We start from the raw sequence: 19521 nt of genomic DNA, 5'->3' as shown, positions 1-19521 counted from the left end.
ATGGCTGGTGTTATAGCTGATCACATGGGCAGCGCCAAGGCAACGGTAGATCTAAATGGAGGGAAAATGGTAGCCGCCTCAGCTGATAGGGGTCTACTTATAAACAGGGGTCAATCGCCTTGCACATATCTGTGAACAATTTTTTGGGTGAACAACTGCAAAAACAAAATGTTCTTGAAAGGAGAACTATGAGGTGAGTGCTTTTCACTCACCTCATAGTTCTAGCCGACCTGTGACAATGAGACTGTCACACGTCGGCTCAGTAGATCGAACACATACCGGCGTTCACTCACCTCTCGATCCTGTCACGGCTCTCTGCCGTGACAGGGGAGGGGCTGGATTCCCCGCTCCGATCTGCCAGCGCTGACTGGCGGATCGGGAGGGGGCGGGTACAGCTGGCTCTGCCTCTAGATAGGCAGAGCCAGCTGTCACTCACACAGCTGGGCGGATCCAGACATAATTGTCGTGATCCGCTTCAGCTGCGGCGGTATACTGTGGCGTCTCAGTATACCGCGAGCTTTAGCTCGCGGTATACTGAGCTAAGGGTGACGGGAGTACGCTAGTTTGTGTCCTCCCATCACCCTGGGAACTATGGGGAAAAACCCTAACCCCATAGTTCTCGTTTGATATATTTTCTTTGCCGGTTGAATGTATTATGATGCTATAGCGCAATATGGTCACTAGATGGAGCTGAGGACAAGAAACATTCTTGTTCCTACGCTCCATCTAGTTACCATAATCAAGTGTTACATTACCTGTAAAAAAAAAAAAAAAAAAAAAACCACAACAACAAAATGCTGGAAGGTAGAGATTTCTTGGCAGAAAATATGCAAAGCCTCTTTTGCAAGGGAAGAAAAATAAAAAAAAAACTTCCTTTCTCCCCAAGTGATTTTTTTCACTTTCTGTGTACACTGTATGGCACATGCGCCATGCAGTGTGCATACTCACAGGATCTCATGAATTAGTGATGCCGGGTGGGATGCGACTCTTGTGCACATGAGAAGTTACATCATTGCTATCAAAAGGGCCGAAGAGGACCACCGAGCACCCGAAAGTGTCAGGGTAAATAAATTTAATATACTTCACGAGGAGAAGGTGCGGTTCTTTTTGTTTGTTTTGCATGTATTTGAAGATTTCCCTGTCGGATGCGGTCTGCTGCCTTCCTTCAAATAGACCATTAAAGTTTAAAGAGAGTGATGATCCACTGTCAGCGCTGACTACTATATGCATGTGAGGTTATGAAAATACCCCATAGTGTCTTTGAAGAGTTTAAACATACTCGCGCAGAAATTAAAATTGTATAAAATCCCTGTAAACATTTTTTCCAACAGTGTGTATTAAAAGGTGGCACGTTCAGTGAAGCTCCTGGGAACGACGGATTTATACAACACAAATACTTACTGCCCGTTATCAATGTTGGTGTTTTGGGCCAGGTTCAAAGCTGCGATTTTCATGAGATTCTAAAAGACAAGGAACACACAGAGATCATAAAAAACATGTGCAGGTAATGCAACCCCACTACACAGACACTAGGCCTGACCCATCAGAACTGCCAATTTGTCACATTCATGTAGACTTGTACTGTATTGTAGATCACATTCCTCCACTCACCCAAGCAGCTTTCTCAGCGCTAACGGCCATCAGGAAAATGCATGACAAATCATCCTCAAAATTGCAGCACAAGGCCAGTGGAATGTGACTAATGACTACTCCCTATACCGGGGTAGACATCCTGGCACTCCAGCTTTCCTGAAACTACAAATCCCAGAATGCCTCTGCGAGTCATGCCTGTGGCTGTCAGTCTTGCAATGCCCGATAGGACTTGTAGTTCCACAACAGCTGGACCACCAAGGTTGCCTACCCCTTAGCTACACCATGACCTGGTTAAATGAGAACCTTCACAGACCATGCAGGTCAGAAAGTAAAGTTTGACTGAATTGCTGAAATGATTTTCTTTATGCAGGTTTGTTGTGCTCCATCAGCTTTCATCCCGGGAGCCCAAACAGTGGCCCTTTGACACTTATTGTGCAGCCCTCAGGGCCCCTGTAGACCAAAGTCTGTCCTTTCCTTACCTATGTGCTTACCAAGATCAGTAAAAGCGAAATATTCGTTAGACTGGCTTCTATTAAACTGCTTGCTTTATTTATGTGCCGTCCATCCCATTTCTCTTCTAATGCTTTATTTCTCAGATCTTATAGAATGGATGTTACTGAGAGAAATAGCAAATGTGGCTCGTCATTCCAAAGGGGATTGTAGGGAGCCCACATGTGGAAGCAGTGATATGTATAGTTTACAAAACTGATCTCTAGAAGTCTTCTGAAATGTCCCTAAGAATGGTCCTAGTCCCCGGCCGTCTTCCAGCTCCACGCCTGCAGTCCCCGGCTAGCTCCAGCTCCACGCCTGCAGTCCACGGCTAGCTCCAGCTCCACGCCTGCAGTCCCCGGCTAGCTCCACGCCTGCAGTCCCCGGCTAGCTCCACGCCTGCAGTCCCCGGCTAGCTCCAGCTGCACGCCTGCAGCCCCCGGCAGTTTACTGCGCCACGCCTGCAGGTCTCCCGCGCCACGCCTGCAGTCCCTGGCTAGCTCCAGCTCCACACCTGTAGTCTTGGAATATCACCCATAGAAGTCTGAAGTCTCTGACCATCTCCTGTAGCATGCCTGCAGTCTCTGACTATCTTCTGTATGATGTCTGTGGTCAGTGACCATTTCCTGTAGCATGTCTACAGCCTTTGATAGCTAATGCACCACAATTCCTCACAAAACTTCCCCCCTGCCTTCTGGTGCGGGAGGGGGCGTGGCAGTGAATTCAATGACACCACATACACCCCCACGCAATGCGATCGGACACGTGGCAAAACTTTGCATGCGTTTTTTTCCAGTGCAAAAAAAAAAAAAAAATCAAGCAAGCTCTAATTTTTGCATTTGCAGTGGAAGGAAACGCAGGCAAAGTTTGGCCACGCGTCCGATCGCAGTGCGGGCGGGGGGTGTGTGGAAGCGGTGGCATTGAATTCAATGCACTGCCACGCCCCCCAGAACGCATAGCGCTCTGGAACGCACCGCATTCGCTGTGAACAAGGCCTAAGAGGTAAAACCCCAGCTAGTTTATATTATGTGGTCTGTATACCATCGGGGAAATTTCCCTTCACTTCCTGTAACACAACAAGAGGTTACAAAAAACAAGAGAACTCCCCTTTTTAGACAGTCAAGCATATGCTGACCTGACGGGCATTTTATTCCTCTCAGCCTCTTCACACTGATCCGTTTTCATGCAGGAAAACTCCAGAAATTGCTGCACGATGACGCATTGTGAGCAGAAATCCCATCGTTTCCTATGCGGTTCTCATCTGTGTCATGTAGTTTAGTGTGAAAGGGAAACAATACGGACCCGTTCACACATCCACATGGAACAGGGTGAATCCAATGTTTTGACGATGTTCACCAGTACAATGAGGGGTGAATCTCCCAAATGGTACAGGATTTTACATTGCCCCAATAAAAAAAAGTTTTGCCTACAGATCCACTTAGTATGTTGATGAATCTGAGGTGTCAGGACAGCCGATGTGTAAATACTGCCCCATATTAGTGACAAGGGCCCGGCTCACATCGATGACGTGCATTGTGTTATGGAAGCACATCTAAAGTAAGGTAGCACTCCACACAGAAGTCCGTTAGCATGTATTGTGGTGCACAGCAACACGTGTCCATTGGCACAGTGCATTGGGTGTCATTAGGAATGAATGGCACCAATGTGTGTTTTCATGCATTAGGGCAGCAGTGTGAAGGAAGAATGGGGACAGCCCTGGAACATGCATTGCCCGCTCTCTTATTCCTGTGACAACAGCCACCTGAAGGAACAGTGGAGCGGTTGCCTGTAGCAACCAGATAGCATGTTTCACTTTTCCAGTCAAATTAATGCCGATTGGTTGCTGTGGTCACGTGTCCTCTAGGCAAGCCAAGGGTGGGCAACTTCGGACCTCCAGCTGTTGGCGAACTACAATTCCTCCCATGAGGCACTGCAAGCCTGACAGTTACAGGCATGACTGAGAGGCATTCTGGGATTTGTAGTTAAAGTACAGCTGGATGGCTAGAAATGTCCACCCCCCGACATAAGCCATCTCAGTCTGAAAATCCCCTTCCCCCTCATCAGCCCGTGCGGTACCTGCAGACTCTCCTTCAGCTGCGGGATGAGCATCCTGTACCTCTGCACCGGGTCGAAGTCCTGCTGCTGTTGCTGCATTCCCATCTGCTGCTGCTGCTGCTGCTGCTGCTGCTGCTGCTGTTGCTGCTGTTGCTGCTGCGTTATTCCCCCAGGGCCCATTTGGGGTCCGAGGGGTCCGCCGCCCGCAGACGGCTGAAGGCCCAGCGCTTGGTTTAAGGGCGCCGCCATAACTCCAACTGAGAGTTCCCACACCACGTGACACTGCGAGACCAGCCCTAGCTATCAATCACAAGGCATTTCCAAGGAAACAGAAGCTCGGTGGGCAGTCTCTGAGACCCCGCCCCGTATTTTTTTTTGTTTGAACGATCTTTATTCAACAGAGGATGGCGCTTCGGTGTGCAAACTACCACTCCCACAATGCCATGCGGTTTTCAGGGCCCTTACTGCGGTGATGTCCATGTTTCTGCCTGTCGAGTGTATTGAAGGAGGCGGAGCGATTGAGGGCCCCGGATTCAGACTTGGGATGCCGACGGTTGTGGGGTCTGTGTTCTGAGAAAGCATGGCGCCCACTATCCAAACTCAAGCCCAGCGCGAAGAGGGCCATCGGTGAGTAATGACGTCATGCGTCCCGCGGACAGCAATCGCCTATTATTAGGAAAGGACGTCATTGCTGATGTCCATGTTGTTGGCATTTGAGCCACCTGGCTCTCTGAACACACCTGTAGGTCATACACAAAGGGGTCCCCTCTCCCCGTTTACTGTGTGAGGAACAAGGGCGATGCCATTACTCCCTTTTTTTGGGGAGGATATATCTCCATTGACAGCCTACATAGCCCCTCGGTGCAGATTTCCTTTAAAGTATATCTAAAGCCCAAACGGTTGTGTTCTTATTTTGCATAGAGTTGTGGAATGTTAGACCTACATTCAGAGTTTTGTTTTTGCCATCGGTGTCTCATTAGTGATATTTTCGTCACTTCCTGTTGAGTGATCACAACAGGAAGTAGGAATAGATCTTTCCAAAGCGAAGGAAATCGCCTCTTACGGTAGTTGTCATGGGACCAGATGTCTCCTTTGCATGATTTTTCCTCTATTTCCGTGGCAGCTTTTGGGCTTGCCCTCAATTTCATTCCCTGGGATGTTGATGATCAGGAAAATTGGAGAGAGTGTCGGTGACCTGTGGTGGTTGGAAGGAGGAAAGAGGGCCTATTGTTGGTGTCAGTGGGAGCAATGATGCCCCCTCGCTGGTGTCAGCGTGGACGATTGGTGCCCCCTCGCTGGTGTCAGCGTGGACGATTGGTGGCCCCTCGCTGGTGTCAGCGTGGACGATTGGTGGCCCCTCGCTGGTGTCAGCGTGGACGATTGGTGGCCCCTCGCTGGTGTCAGCGTGGACGATTGGTGGCCCCTCGCTGGTGTCAGCGTGGACGATTGGTGGCCCCTCGCTGGTGTCAGCGTGGACGATTGGTGGCCCCTCGCTGGTGTCAGCGTGGACGATTGGTGGCCCCTCGCTGGTGTCAGCGTGGACGATTGGTGGCCCCTCGCTGGTGTCAGCGTGGACGATTGGTGGCCCCTCGCTGGTGTCAGCGTGGACGATTGGTGGCCCCTCGCTGGTGTCAGCGTGGACGATTGGTGGCCCCTCGCTGGTGTCAGCGTGGACGATTGGTGGCCCCTCGCTGGTGTCAGCGTGGACGATTGGTGGCCCCTCGCTGGTGTCAGCGTGGACGATTGGTGGCCCCTCGCTGGTGTCAGCGTGGACGATTGGTGGCCCCTCGCTGGTGTCAGCGTGGACGATTGGTGGCCCCTCGCTGGTGTCAGCGTGGACGATTGGTGGCCCCTCGCTGGTGTCAGCGTGGACGATTGGTGGCCCCTCGCTGGTGTCAGCGTGGACGATTGGTGGCCCCTCGCTGGTGTCAGCGTGGACGATTGGTGGCCCCTCGCTGGTGTCAGCGTGGACGATTGGTGGCCCCTCGCTGGTGTCAGCGTGGACGATTGGTGGCCCCTCGCTGGTGTCAGCGTGGACGATTGGTGGCCCCTCGCTGGTGTCAGCGTGGACGATTGGTGGCCCCTCGCTGGTGTCAGCGTGGACGATTGGTGGCCCCTCGCTGGTGTCAGCGTGGACGATTGGTGGCCCCTCGCTGGTGTCAGCGTGGACGATTGGTGGCCCCTCGCTGGTGTCAGCGTGGACGATTGGTGGCCCCTCGCTGGTGTCAGCGTGGACGATTGGTGGCCCCTCGCTGGTGTCAGCGTGGACGATTGGTGGCCCCTCGCTGGTGTCAGCGTGGACGATTGGTGGCCCCTCGCTGGTGTCAGCGTGGACGATTGGTGGCCCCTCGCTGGTGTCAGCGTGGACGATTGGTGGCCCCTCGCTGGTGTCAGCGTGGACGATTGGTGGCCCCTCGCTGGTGTCAGCGTGGACGATTGGTGGCCCCTCGCTGGTGTCAGCGTGGACGATTGGTGGCCCCTCGCTGGTGTCAGCGTGGACGATTGGTGGCCCCTCGCTGGTGTCAGCGTGGACGATTGGTGGCCCCTCGCTGGTGTCAGCGTGGACGATTGGTGGCCCCTCGCTGGTGTCAGCGTGGACGATTGGTGGCCCCTCGCTGGTGTCAGCGGGGAGGACTGGCGCCACCTCGCTGGTGTCATTCCTCCCCGCTGACACCAGTGATGGGGCATCATTCCTCCCCGCTAACACCAGCGAGGTGGCGCCAATCTCTCTGCATATTCCCCTGAGAAGCTCGGTTGCTGTGGCCGTTATCAGGGGGGTTCCCATGTTTGTGGGGGAGTTGTAATGTATATGATTATGGAGAATGTAGGTGGAGTGGTAAGATCAGTCTCAGCGGGAGGCCCATTGTTATCTGCAACTTTTATGTCCACCTCTATTTCATTCCATACCTGACACAGTTCTGTTTTTACCTTTTCAGGTCCAATTCCCACCGAACAGTTCCAGAGCGGTGAGTTGTAAGATCCAGTGTGTGGGGTTATTATCTGCATACTTATTATGGATCAGTGGATGGATGTAATTGATTTGTTTTTTTGGGGCACCGGATAAGGGGCTGCCATCGTTATCCTTCCATCTGTGCTTGAATCACTGATCCATAGTATGTCCCTATCAGGTGTCCCGATACTTGTTTTCAGTCAGTGACTCGGTAAGCAATGCAGCAAGGATAAAGATGACTGCCCGGAGTATGCACCTTCAAACACAGTGGGGGGATTTATCAAAACTGGAGCAGTTGCCTATGGCAACCAATCAGCTTCTCTCTTCAGTGTGTTGTGTTAAGATTTGAAAATGAAAGACAGAAGCTGATTGGTTGTCATGCACAGCTGCTCCAGTTTTGATAAATTCCCATCAATGTGTCACAGTAAAGTATTTCTGGGTGACGCTTCATACATTGTTTTTCTCTGATAGAGGGATTCTCATACCCTCAACTTCACGTACCGAGTGCAAGTACGCAGTGCTGGGAGTCAGACAGTGGCATCTTTCAGCTCAGCCAGAACAATGTGACTGGTTCCTGAGTTCTGTGTTCATTTTTCCAGGCCTGAGCAGCTTTTCCTGTACAATGTTTATTATTATTATTATGATGATATAGGATTTATATAGTGCCAACATTTTGCGCAGCGCTTTACAATATAAGGAAGACATTACAATCACAATACAATTCAAGACAAGATGGTGAGGAGGGCCCTGCCCATGAGGGCAGGGGGAAGGGGCCAGTGATACATGTGTGGGGATGAATTGTTTGAGAATGTGAAGGTTCAGTGGTTAGGTTGAGGTGGGATAGGCTTCCCTGAAGAGATGAGTCTTAAGGGATCGCCTAAAGGCAGTCAGAGTGGGAGATAGATGAACAGGTTGGGGTAAAGAGTTCCAGAGGATGGGAGAGACTCTAGAGAAGTCCTGGATGTGAGCATGGGAGGAGTTGACGAGGGAGCTGGAAAGCAGGAGGTCTTGGGAGGAGCGGAGGGGACGGTTAGGGTGATATTTTGAGACAAGGTCTGAGATATAGCCGGGGGCAGAGTTGTGGATGGCTTTATAAGTGATTGTTAATATTTTGAATTTTATCCTTTGGGCTATTGGAAGCCAGTGCAGGGATTGGCAGAGGGGGGTTGCAGACACTGAGCGGTTGGTTAGGTGGATGAGTCTAGCAGCTGCATTCATGATAGACTGAAGGGGGGATATCCTGTGTAGGAGGTAGGTCAATGAGGAAGGAGTTGCAATAGTCAAGACGAGAGATAACAAGCGAGGGGATGAGTAGTTTTTTCTTTGGTGAGGAAGGAGCGTATTTTGGAGATGTTACGAAGGTGGAGGCGGCATGATTTGGATAGGGATTGGATGTGGGGAAGAAAGGTGAGGTCTGAGTCAAGGATGACACCTAGGACCTTGGCATGGGAGGAGGGCTGGATAGTTGTGTTAACAATCTCAAGGGAAAAGTTGGGGGAAGGTGCACGGGCAGGAGGAAATATCATGAGCTCAGTTTTTGAAAGATTGAGTTTTAGAAGAAGTGTTGCGACATCCAGATAGATATGTCAGTTAGTAGATTAGTGACACGCAAGGACACTGAGGGGGTGAGTTGTGGAGTAGAAAGATATATTTGAGTGTCATCGGCATAGAGATGGTATTGGAAGCCATGTGAGGTTATTAACTGACCAAGAGAGGAGATGTAGATAGAGAAGAGAAGGGGTCCAAGGACAGAGCCTTGGGGGACCCCTACAGGACGAGGAGGGGAGGAGTTAGATTTGTAGGTGACGCTAAAGGAGCACTTTTCCTTGCAGATAGTGACCTGACCGGAATTTGAACCAGGGACCAGTGCTGCAATTTGCCCCCCAGCCTCAGTTTGTACAATCCAGATTTCTTATTTTCTATCCGTTTCTGCAGGTCTGGAATTGTGTGTCGGGTGAAATACTGCAACAGCTTACCAGATATTCCCTTTGATCCCAAATTCATCACTTACCCATTTGATCAAAACAGGTAAGCGGGTGTAACAAATGGTAATGTTTGCCTAGAAGCCAGCACTCTTCTGACCAGGCTTGGTGTCTTCTTCCAGATTTGTGCAGTATAAAGCCACATCGCTTGAAAAACAACACAAACACGACCTTCTAACCGAGCCAGACCTGGGAGTCACCATTGACCTGATCAACCCTGATACATACCGCATTGACGCCAATGGTGAGTGAGGACGCAGGGCCGCTTCACCTCCTGTCACCGCAGACCTTTGTCTGGTGTTTACATTCACCACACACATTACAGTCTAATTGTACAATCTCATTTAGATCTAGCAACAAGTATGTAGTGCAAGGGCCTGATTGGATACAGATTAGGAAGGTCCTCATATAGTTTTGGTAGATCTAAAGTTAATTCTACAAAGGCTGTATAGTCGGATTGTAACATGTACGGTGAGCCGTACGCCTGTCCTCTGGATCGGAATATAGAACACTGACACTTTTCAGCAGACATGACGGAGAATATTGAACCATTCTCATCAGTCACAACCACTTTACATATATAAGTCTTTGCTTCTGGTTTGCATGTGTTTTGCATGCTGTACCATAGTAATAAGGCAGCAGAATTCTTGTGCTGTGTCAGTTGTCTTTAATATCCTAGGAGCCTGTCCAATGTTGCAAGACTGATGTTCAGGCTAGAGTTCAGTGTTAATGCGTTAGACCCGAATCACACCGAGCTACAACAAATTAAGTGCTTTTTCAGGGCCGGTGTACACCTAGGCGACACCTCACCGTGCGGCAATCGTGCATGATTCTGGGTGGATTGCGGTGCAGTCTGGAGCCGCCAAGGTGTGAACCGATCGCGCTGTGGGTGCCATTATTTTCTAATGGCACCCCAGTCATACCGCGCTAAAACAGCCGCGCGTCGTGTATCGCCATGTACCCTTTTTCTGCGATTGCAGTGCGGATGTCGCCCCCATTAAAATCAATGAGGCCGTGCGGCAATCGCTGCCTGCATTGTACAGGACCGTGCAATCCCGGGACGCGGAGGTCTGCACTGGGCCTCAGCGCTGATTTGAGCTGAGCGACATTAAGGCACAGTGCACATTTTGTCGCGCTGCGTAGCGCTTCTTGTGGCAGACTATGAAAGTCTATTGGTGCCAAATCGCTCGAAACCCGCCGAAAACTAGCTCATGTTCGAGCTACAGGCGACACTGAGCTGTGAGCTGTGAACATCTCCATTGAAAGAGATACAGTGAGCTTCATATTTGAGTGATTTTTGAGCGGAAATCGCGCTACAAATCGCTCAGTGTGAATGGGGCCTCCTATAATTTTCTACAGCAAAAGAGTAATGGTATAACTAAACCAACCAATTTAACAGTTTCTCAAAAGAAAGCTCAAGTTGGAAATGTCCAATAAATGTTCTTAAAGCGGACCTATACACTCAAATAAAATTCTACCAATGCATCGCTCTATGTATGATGATTAATAATAACATAGACATGTCAGGTGTAAAATGCTGTGATTGTGAAATACTTACACTTGCAGAGCATTCACTTCCTGCTTTGAAAGGGCAAAATGACTTCAGTTTGGCAAATCAATGCACGTTTGGATTGCCTTAGCAGAGCTTGCTGGGAAATCTCATCTGTAATCTCACGAGATCTCAGGGAGAGCATTTTCCTCCCCTGAGATGATGTGCATGGTCACATGTCTAGTCACATGTGCCAGAAATCCAGGAAGTAATAGGAGAGCTAGTACTCTGCCCTTAGTAAACATGGCCACTGTCAGAAGACTGGAAAGGAAAAAAGAAAAATATATAACAACAAATAGAACATAAATAAGAAACAACCCAACCCAAACCAATAACAAAAAAAAAAGAAAGCCCACATCCACCATATACACATCGATAAAACCGTATCCAGGAATTGCCTGCAATTATCTAGAAGTACGTGTTTGTAGATTGTCATTACTGAACATTTCTAAAGGTGTGCTTAATGTTATTTTAAAGATATGGATAAAAGTCCGCTTTAAATCCTCAAACAAACATGGAAATTCAGAAGAAAGGATAGCAGCACTCCAAAAATGTATTCTAATCAATAAGGCATTCCAAGACAAGCCAACAGGGGAGCTTATCTTGCACATTTCATGCAGCCTTGCACTTAGTCATAGACTCTGACAGGGGTAGGCAAGCTTGGCACTCCAGCTGTGCGTGAAACTTTACATTCTGCCTACTAGGACATGTGCAGTTAATGCTTATAGTCAAGGCATGGCTCTAGTGATGGCGGTCACAGCTGCCAGTGCGCTTATTCCAGCTCTCAACTGAACTTTTAAGTCCTCTAATGTCATATCTGATCACAAGTGCAGCACCATGGCTGGCAACTGTAGATCTAAATAGAAGTTAAGATGACGTCATCTTCAGGTATAGGAGGGTTTAGTTCCACTGTAAGGCCTCATTCACACACAACGCAAGCTAGATTGTATATACACGTCTATGTGCGCACTATATGCAATCCCAGAATGCATCACTCGTAATGGAATTTTGAATGTGCTGTACGCATGTATGCGCAGAAATACGCTGCCCGGACGCATCTCTGTTCCATTCTGTTTTTGCGCATATATACGCTACGCAAATATACAGCTCTATACGCGGCTGTGTGTATGGAGCCATTTATTTGCATAGGTTGCATATGGTACAATACGCACGTACGCGCGGCAGTGTGAATGAGGCCTAAAGACTGCATAGGCTTTTTTAAATTAAAGTTGATGATGATCGTAAACATGGACACATTGAATTGTATACTCTGTATTGCAGTCCCTCTGGATATAGCCGACGAGAAGCTTCTTGAAGAAGAAATTCAAGCACCCACCAGCTCCAAGAGGTATTGTTCATGATATTGTTCTTTGCATCTGATATTTTCATCTTTGCATGCGTTTAAGGTGCCGGTAATCTGCTAATCCTTCTCGCTGTACACAGGGTTACCCAGTTTATAAATGTTAGATATCTTGACAATTACACTGATTTCATTTTTCAGATTAAAGCTGAAGTTTAATCTGCATTTATTTAGCCATATTTGGTTCCTCCTTCCCCTTTCAATGACATGTTAGTGAAAATTTGAAATACAACCTTCCGTTTTCATTACATACATTAGTCTCTTTGATGTGCTTCTCTATGCAATGCAGGCAGATCATGAATGGTGAAATTGGCCTGGCAGGGTGCTGTACATAGCTTCCTGAACACATCACAGCACCCTGTCTCATTACTCCTCTAATGAGCCCTGATACATGTAGTAGGTTGGATCTTAGGAGGTCTTATGCAAATATCAAAATGACTTGATGGGTCAGCGTCAGTCTGGAGGAGCGGGTGTTCCTAGGCAAGCTGCATTTGCATGCGGACTGCCCTAGGTAACACCAACATTTGATGCTGAGCCTCCATGATTGAAATAAAATCACACAATGAAAGAGCGCCACTACTGTGGAGAAAACTCGCGTTACTGTTGTCAGCATATCGCATGTGAGCCGGTCTTACGATGCCGGGAGTAAGTGCAGAGGAACAGTCTGAGAGCTGTGATGGGTAGCTGTTTGAACAACGCGGTCTCAGCTGGCCAGGCTGAGCCACGGTTACACGAGTATAAGGCGATGTCAGTGCCGGACCGTTCGGGGACCTCAGGGGTCTGTGCGAGCGGTATCTCGAAGATGTCATAAACGAGGGAGGATGAAAGAAATGGACAAGGATAGTGTCCGATGACAGCGGCTACGCGTTTCGAGGCTCTGCCTCTTTATCAAGCCTAAGTGCACCACTTATGCTTGATAAAGAGGCAGAGCCTCGAAACGCGTAGCCGCTGTCATCGGACACTATCCTTGTCCATTTCTTTCATCCTCCCTCGTTTATGACATCTTCGAGATACCGCTCGCACAGACCCCTAAGGGTCCCCGAACGGTCCGGCACTGACATCGCCTTATACTCGTGTAACCGCGGCTCAGCCTGGCCAGCTGAGACCGCGTTGTTCAAACGACTACCCCTCACAGCTCTCAGACTGTTCCTCTGCACTTACTCCCGGCATCAAAAGACCGGCTCACATGCGATATGCTGACAACAGTAACGCGAGTTTTCTCCACAGTAGTGGCGCTCTTTCATTGTGTGATTTTATTTGTGTATTCACAGGGTTCCTCTCCCTGTTTTAGTTAGAGCTTGCACACTGTACCCCCTTGCACACGTTTTTATCGCCTTAAAAGGTTTTTACCCAGCAGTGAGTGCGCTTTCGCCGTTTGTTGTATTTATTTGCCTCCATGATTGAAAGAACTTCTAAATGAATTTAAAAATAAACGTATCTGTTATGAAGTGGTTCTTTGTCCCATTCGCATAAACCGCCTGGGAAAGGAGCGTTACAACCCCCTTAAAACCTCTGCTGATGACTTTTCCTCCTTCTTCTTTTTTTTTTTTTATCATCCCTGATGGTTTCTCTCTTGACCTTTTTATTGCACAGGTCCCAGCAGCATGCTAAAGTGGTGCCATGGATGAGGAAGACCGAGTACATCTCCACAGAGTTCAACAGATACGGCGTCTCCAACGAGAAGCCTGAAGTCAAGTAAGTTTGGTGTTATGCGAGGTTTTCCCGGGCCGCCATGCAGTTTACTCTTCTTGTGGGCATAACCCTGTTGTGATTGTGTGACTGCAGGATTGGAGTGTCCGTCAAGCAGCAGTTTACAGAGGAGGACATCTACAAGGACAGAGACAGTCAGATTGCAGCTATCGAGAAGACGTTTGAAGATGCTCAGAAATCTGTAAGTGCAATGCATGATGAGCCTGTTTCGGTGGACCTTAATTGCAGACATTAATGCAGTTCATTTCCTGTCTTCCCAGATCACTCAGCATTACAGCAAGCCTCGTGTTACTCCAGTGGAGGTCATGCCGGTGTTCCCTGACTTTAAGGTACATCCCTAAACAGAAAGGCAAGGCATAAGATTAGTCAGCTGCCCACGTGATCCAAGAAAAACTGCAACTGTGCTAAAGATGAATATTGTTCAGTTTTACCTTGCTGCAAAATCCTTCTGGACTCTTTTCTTGTTATAATGGTTGTTCTGGTTCCATTCCTAGATGTGGATTAACCCCTGTGCTCAGGTCATCTTTGATTCCGATCCAGCACCTAAGGAGGCCCCAGGATCTGCAGGCCTGGAGATGATGTCACAGGCCATGATCCGGTAAGCTTTAATCTGCTCTATTATATGACGTGCAGGATCCAGTAGAACTCAACAGCGCTGTAACATGCTCAGTATGTACCGTAGTACAGCCGGGGAGCAAAATGTCCATAATGTATAGAACCAAAAGTGAAAGAGATCCATTCTCTATGATGTCATACAATTTGTAGCAGTTTTCTTCTCGACAATTGAGACAGCTTTCCCAGTCTGTAAACTCCTCCCTGGGACTTGTAGTTTTTTTTTGTCCAAAATACCTTTTTGGACTGTATATATAGACCTAGCTTAATGAAAATATCACAGCACACTGCCTCCAGTACTTTTCTCAAGTGCCTGCAGCCCTGATGCAAGCAATGGGTTGGCTCTTAGGAGTCATGCAGGTATCATTGTGCTTGGTTGGGTGGATGTGCCTAGGCGGACTGAGTGTGTATGCAGAGTGCCCTAGGTAATGATAGGTGTGATGCTGAGACTCCATGATTGAAAGAACTTGAATGCAAGGAACAGTAAGTATGTTCCTTGCATTCATTGCATTATACAGTAAGCTGTGGAGAAAGAAAGCTAGATGGTGCTGGATGTCCTCCAGCCAGGAAATGGGGAGATTCTAATGCGCATTGTGAGAAGCTCAGAGTGTGCGAGGAGATCAGAGGAAGTAATTTCCGTACAGGAGAGGAGGCGGTACAACTGTGCGGGACTGAAGGGGAGACTAGAGTTCAGCTTTCATGGATAAGTGCATATATAATGAACTCGCACAACAGTTCCACAAGAGCACATATTGATCTTTCCATGCTGCGCCATCATCTTCCCTGTGCAGCCTCCCTGGCACCAAACAGCCTCTTCTTCAAAAGCCTCCAAACATGCAACTCCCTCGTACGAATATCTTTACAAACAATTATGATCATTATAACATCAGCAAAAAACAGAACTTCATGTCATGTTTGTATTTCTAAACACTGAGTGGCCAGATTATTATGACCACGTTTGTAGGCTAATTAGCTATAATTTCGCGCTGAAGTTGCTAGAGGGCCAGCCCATTATAAATAGGGAAGCAGGTTGTTTACCACGACAGTAGAAGTGATTTGTTTCTGAAGATACGGGGAAACAACGCGATTAAACAGCCTTTGAACGAGGGATGATTGTTGGCGCTCGGAGCCATGGAGCGAGTATCCGCAAAACAGCAGAATTCTTTAAATGTTCAAGAGCAGCTGTTGTAGTGTTTAAAGACTGGACTGTCAGCCGAGAATCTGGGTCTGAACGTGCGAATTGTGGCCTTCAGCAACTAGTCAAGGTTAGGGCAGAACGGAGAGTGGCAAGACTGGTACAAGACAACAGAAGGGCAACAGTGCCGTATCAGATTCCTCGCATCACCTTTCAACATCTCGTGGAGTCACGCAGCGGCCCAACGAAGTACTGATGGGGTGGTCATAATAATCTGGCCACTCAGTGTAGAAGTCTATGTTGGAAAGATTTTCCCATCAGGGTGATATCCAGTTGCTTTGGTGACCCTCATAACTGAGAACGTGAAGGAAATATGTCTAGTGGGGGTCCCATGAAGCAATAAACCTGACAAGTGCTTCCCCACCACTCCACCTAAAAATGTTTTGCACCCTTTTTTTGTCGCCTTAACCACCATCATTGGAACTGGGAAGGAGCATGCCTCGGATTTAACCCTTTGCCATTTTATTTCCCCAGAGGTATGATGGATGAAGAAGGAAACCAGTTTGTAGCATACTTCCTGCCTGGTGACGACACAATGCGGAAACGGAAGAGGGACCAGGATGAGGGTCTGGATTACATGGCCGAGGATATGTAAGTGAAGAGACTTCCCACAAATCTCTGCTTTTGTCGGCTACCCCAATATTTGTATTGTAGACCTACATTGTTGGTTACCTGTTTTCCTAAACTAGAAGGTGCAGCTTTTTTTTATATAACTTGAGCTTTTAATTTCTAGATATGACTACAAGATTGCCAGAGAGTACAACTGGAACGTTAAAAACAAAGCCAGCAAGGGCTACGAGGAGAACTATTTCTTCATCTTCAGAGAGGGTGATGGCGTTTACTACAACGAGCTGGAGACAAGGTGAGCTGATTTTGTTATGGTTTGTGGGTTTTACCTCCCTAGAGTTTCCTATGAGATTCCAGTCATGTCTTCCATTATGACTTTGTCGCTGTTGAAGTGTAGACCTAATACAGAGTCTTGCTTGTGTGTGCAGGGTGCGTCTCAGTAAGAGGAGGGTGAAGGCCGGAGTGCAGTCTGGAAGCAATGCTTTCCTGGTGGTGAAACACAGAGATATGAATGAGAAGGAGCTGGAGGCTCAGGTAAGTCTATGTTCAGTGATGTCAGATGGAAATTGTAGTGGTGTATCTAGCAGCTGGTTAGAGCATAAGGCCGCTCCTCCCCAGCTATACTTGCTCGCCTTCATTCATTGAATGAGGAATAGGTTAAAAGGGCTTTTACTGTTTGTTTAGAATAATGTAAATGTCTTTATTGTGTGTGTATAGTCCGGCCACAGGTTCACTTTAAAGGAGAACTATGAGATTAGTGATTTCCACTCATCTCATAGTTCTAAGCCGACCTGTGACAATGAGACTGACACAGGTCGGCTCAGTAGATCGGGAGGTGAGGGAACACATACCGGGTTCCCTCACCTCTCGATCCTGTCACGGCTCTCTGCCGTGACAGGGGAGGGGCTGGATTCCTCCCTCCCCGCTCCGATCTGCCAGCGCTGACTGGCGGAACGGACGGGGGAGGGGGCGGGTACAGCTGGCTCTGCCTCTAGATAGGCAGAGCCAGCTGTCACTCATGCAGCTGGGCGGATCCCGTCATCTAAGTCGGGATCCGCTCCAGGTGCGGCGTCTCAGTATACCGCGAGCTGTAGCTCGCGGTATACTGAGCTTAGGGTAACGGGAGGACGCTAGTTTGTGTCCTCCCGTTACCCCAAGGAGAACTATGGGGTTAAAAAAACACTGACCCCATAGTTCTCCTTGAGTGTGTTTAAACAGCCCCGATACTGGCGACGTACACTGTACGTCGTCAGTCACGAAGGGGTTAAAAAAAAATTCCATTTAAAGAGCATATAGTTGGATGTGTGAGGCCTAATTTGCCCAGCAGGGGGAGCCATTGTACATGTAGCTGAATTCTTTCCTCCTTACTTGCAGGAAGCCCGCAGAGCTCAACTGGAGAATCACGAGCCAGAGGAAGAAGAGGAGGAGATTGAGGTGGATCGTGATATTCATGAATCGGGTATGGGCTTCTTTCTACAACACTGTGTACACAGCTGTATATTGCTGCCGACATCACCAGTCTTAAGCTTTGTTCTAGTACGTTTTTTCCCAGTGAAGAAGCGGCATAATGCACCCTGGGGGTTATAGAGAGAGAACCACTGACTTTAGATGTAAGATCACAGAAAAGTGTGCTTTACTTTTTACGTTACTGACTTTTACGTTAACGGTCTCTGTTCCATTATACTGTATGTATACAGCAGCACAAAGCACACACAGCAGTGACGAGCTACTCACACACAGGTGAGTAGCTAGAGAGTAGAATGACAACACAGATTACAGGCTATCCTCAGGAAGCAAATGCAACTGTTACTAAGGCTTGTAATTGTTGTCGCAGTCTATTGAAGATTAGCAAGAACCTTTCATGAAAACTTGCTAGAAAAATCTCCCACTCTCCTTTGCAGTTCTTTCCTTGCTGCTTTGTGGGAGTAATTGTGACCTCTCTCCAGGATGCAACGCTTGTGCCTGAGAGGCCAATTGCCAGAGCGGAACACTGTCACCTGACAAAGAGAAGGAAGAAATGACCTGTGTAATCTCAGACACCGCTTCCGTAGAGTTAGGACCTCCAGTGTAGGAACAGAGTGGCTGGGGATTGTGGGGAAAGTGATTATCGGTGGGGGGGAGAGGTTCTTCTATTTTGCCTCTTTAAGGGCCTGCTTTTGAGATTAAAAGACACTAAGTAAAGCGTGTGAGGAGAGCATTCCCGAGTCTCATAGAATGATGGAGAAAGGACTGTTGCTATAAAAAGGTCAGAAACCCATTGAGGGCAATCTATCAAAATTGGAGCAGGCAGAATCTGGAGTAGTTGCCCATGGTAACCAATCAACTTCTCTCTTTCATTTTCAAAGTTTAAAAGAGAACTAGGAGGTAAGTGTTTTTCCCTACAGTTCTCTTTAGGGTCACGGGAGGACATATACTAGCGCCCTGCCGAGACCCTAAGCTCAGTATATCATGAGCTACAGCTTGCGGTATACTGAGACCGCTGCAGCCGGAACGGATCCCGACAATGTTGTAGAGATCCACCCAGCTGCGTGATTGACAGTTTGCTCCTCCTATCTAGAGGCAGAGCCAGCTGTACCTGCCCCCTCCCCCGTCCGTTCCTCCAGTCAATGCTGGAGGAGCGGGAAGGGAATCCCTGCGGGGAGCAGTGAGTGACAGTCACTCTCTGCAGGCAGACGACATTATGCGTTCGCTCCCTTCCTGATCTATTGAGCCGACCTGTGACAGTTTCATTGTCGCACGTCGGCTCTAACTATGAGGATGAGTGATTTTTCACTCGCCTCATAGTTCTCCTTTAACTGAATAGAGAAGCAGATTGGTTATTATGGGCAACTGCTCCAATTTTTATAAAGTCCCCCATTATATTTTGTGTAAGAGAGCTTTCTGCAAGCCATGTAAACATAAACAACAGTACATTTTAATAACCATTTTTGATTTCTAATGTATATTCCACTTGCATTGCTGCTTACCTTGTACTTTGTTTATCTCTTAGATGCAGAAGACGGAGAGAAGGGCAGCGAGAGTGAGAAGGAAGGCAGTGACGGAGAGGCCTCGGGTAGCGAGAGTGAGAAAGAGGATGCCCGGGAAGAGAAGGAGGTGGAGGAAGACAAGGAGAGCAGTGAGGACGAAAGAGCTGCCAGGGACAAGGAAGAAATCTTTGGTAGCGATGACGATGAGAGCGATGAGGAAGTGCAGAATGAAAGTGGTGGTGAAGGAGAGGAAAGCGGCAGCGAGGAAGAGGAGGAGGACAAAAATAGAGGGCGCAGAAGCCGCAGCGCCAGCAGCAGTCCATTTGGGAGTGACCGATCCCAACAGGAAAACGAGGAGCAAAGCGGCAGCGAGCAGGGCTCCGCCTCCAGTGATGGCAGCGATAGCGACTGAATACTCATCCTGCTCAAAATCCAGTTTTGTAAATATTTGTTATTATACTTTTAGTTCAATAAAAGTTTTCAGACAGTTTAA

The 19521-nt window shown here is 48.2% G+C and overlaps 2 protein-coding genes across 3 annotated transcripts in view; one reads left to right on the top strand and one right to left on the bottom strand.

Annotated features, from left to right (window-relative positions):
- MED29 (mediator complex subunit 29) overlaps positions 1 to 4719 on the bottom strand; it is a 25216-nt gene extending 20497 nt beyond the window's left edge. Inside the window, exons 1-3 of the mRNA XM_018576895.1 lie at positions 4603 to 4719; positions 4159 to 4260; positions 1402 to 1460 (exon numbers count right to left, since the gene is read on the bottom strand). Of these exons, the coding sequence (XP_018432397.1) occupies positions 1402 to 1460; positions 4159 to 4260; positions 4603 to 4719 (278 nt within the window). The remainder of the gene's footprint in view (positions 1 to 1401; positions 1461 to 4158; positions 4261 to 4602) is intronic.
- Positions 4611 to 19521, top strand: PAF1 (PAF1 homolog, Paf1/RNA polymerase II complex component). 2 transcript variants are annotated; one of them, XM_018576907.1, is made up of 14 exons: positions 4611 to 4764; positions 7074 to 7103; positions 9023 to 9115; positions 9192 to 9313; positions 11900 to 11966; positions 13572 to 13673; positions 13764 to 13869; positions 13949 to 14017; positions 14183 to 14286; positions 15970 to 16086; positions 16229 to 16357; positions 16491 to 16596; positions 17437 to 17521; positions 19052 to 19521. In XM_018576907.1, exons 1-14 carry the CDS (start codon positions 4718 to 4720, stop codon positions 19438 to 19440), a joined length of 1566 nt encoding a protein of 521 aa, XP_018432409.1. In that variant the 5' UTR covers positions 4611 to 4717; the 3' UTR covers positions 19441 to 19521. The 2 variants fall into 2 exon arrangements, with proteins under 2 accessions (XP_018432409.1, XP_018432410.1); XM_018576908.1 differs by having other exon boundaries at positions 17437 to 17527.

This window comes from Nanorana parkeri, unplaced genomic scaffold (genome assembly GCF_000935625.1).
Source record: "Nanorana parkeri isolate BGI_ZX_2015 unplaced genomic scaffold, ASM93562v1 scaffold80, whole genome shotgun sequence".
In the NCBI taxonomy this organism is placed as follows: Eukaryota; Metazoa; Chordata; class Amphibia; order Anura; family Dicroglossidae; genus Nanorana; species Nanorana parkeri.
Note: the sequence above shows the minus strand (reverse complement) of the source record. Positions and strands in the feature narration are given on the sequence as shown.

Bases quoted from the DNA above. Each gene is read 5' to 3' on its own strand.
- PAF1 (XM_018576908.1), top strand. From the start codon at position 4,718: ATGGCGCCCACTATCCAAACTCAAGCCCAGCGCGAAGAGGGCCATCG. The intron at 16,358-16,490 runs GTGAGCTGATTT...TTGTGTGTGCAG, and splicing joins TACAACGAGCTGGAGACAAG to GGTGCGTCTCAGTAAGAGGA. The intron at 16,597-17,436 runs GTAAGTCTATGT...CCTTACTTGCAG, and splicing joins AGAAGGAGCTGGAGGCTCAG to GAAGCCCGCAGAGCTCAACT.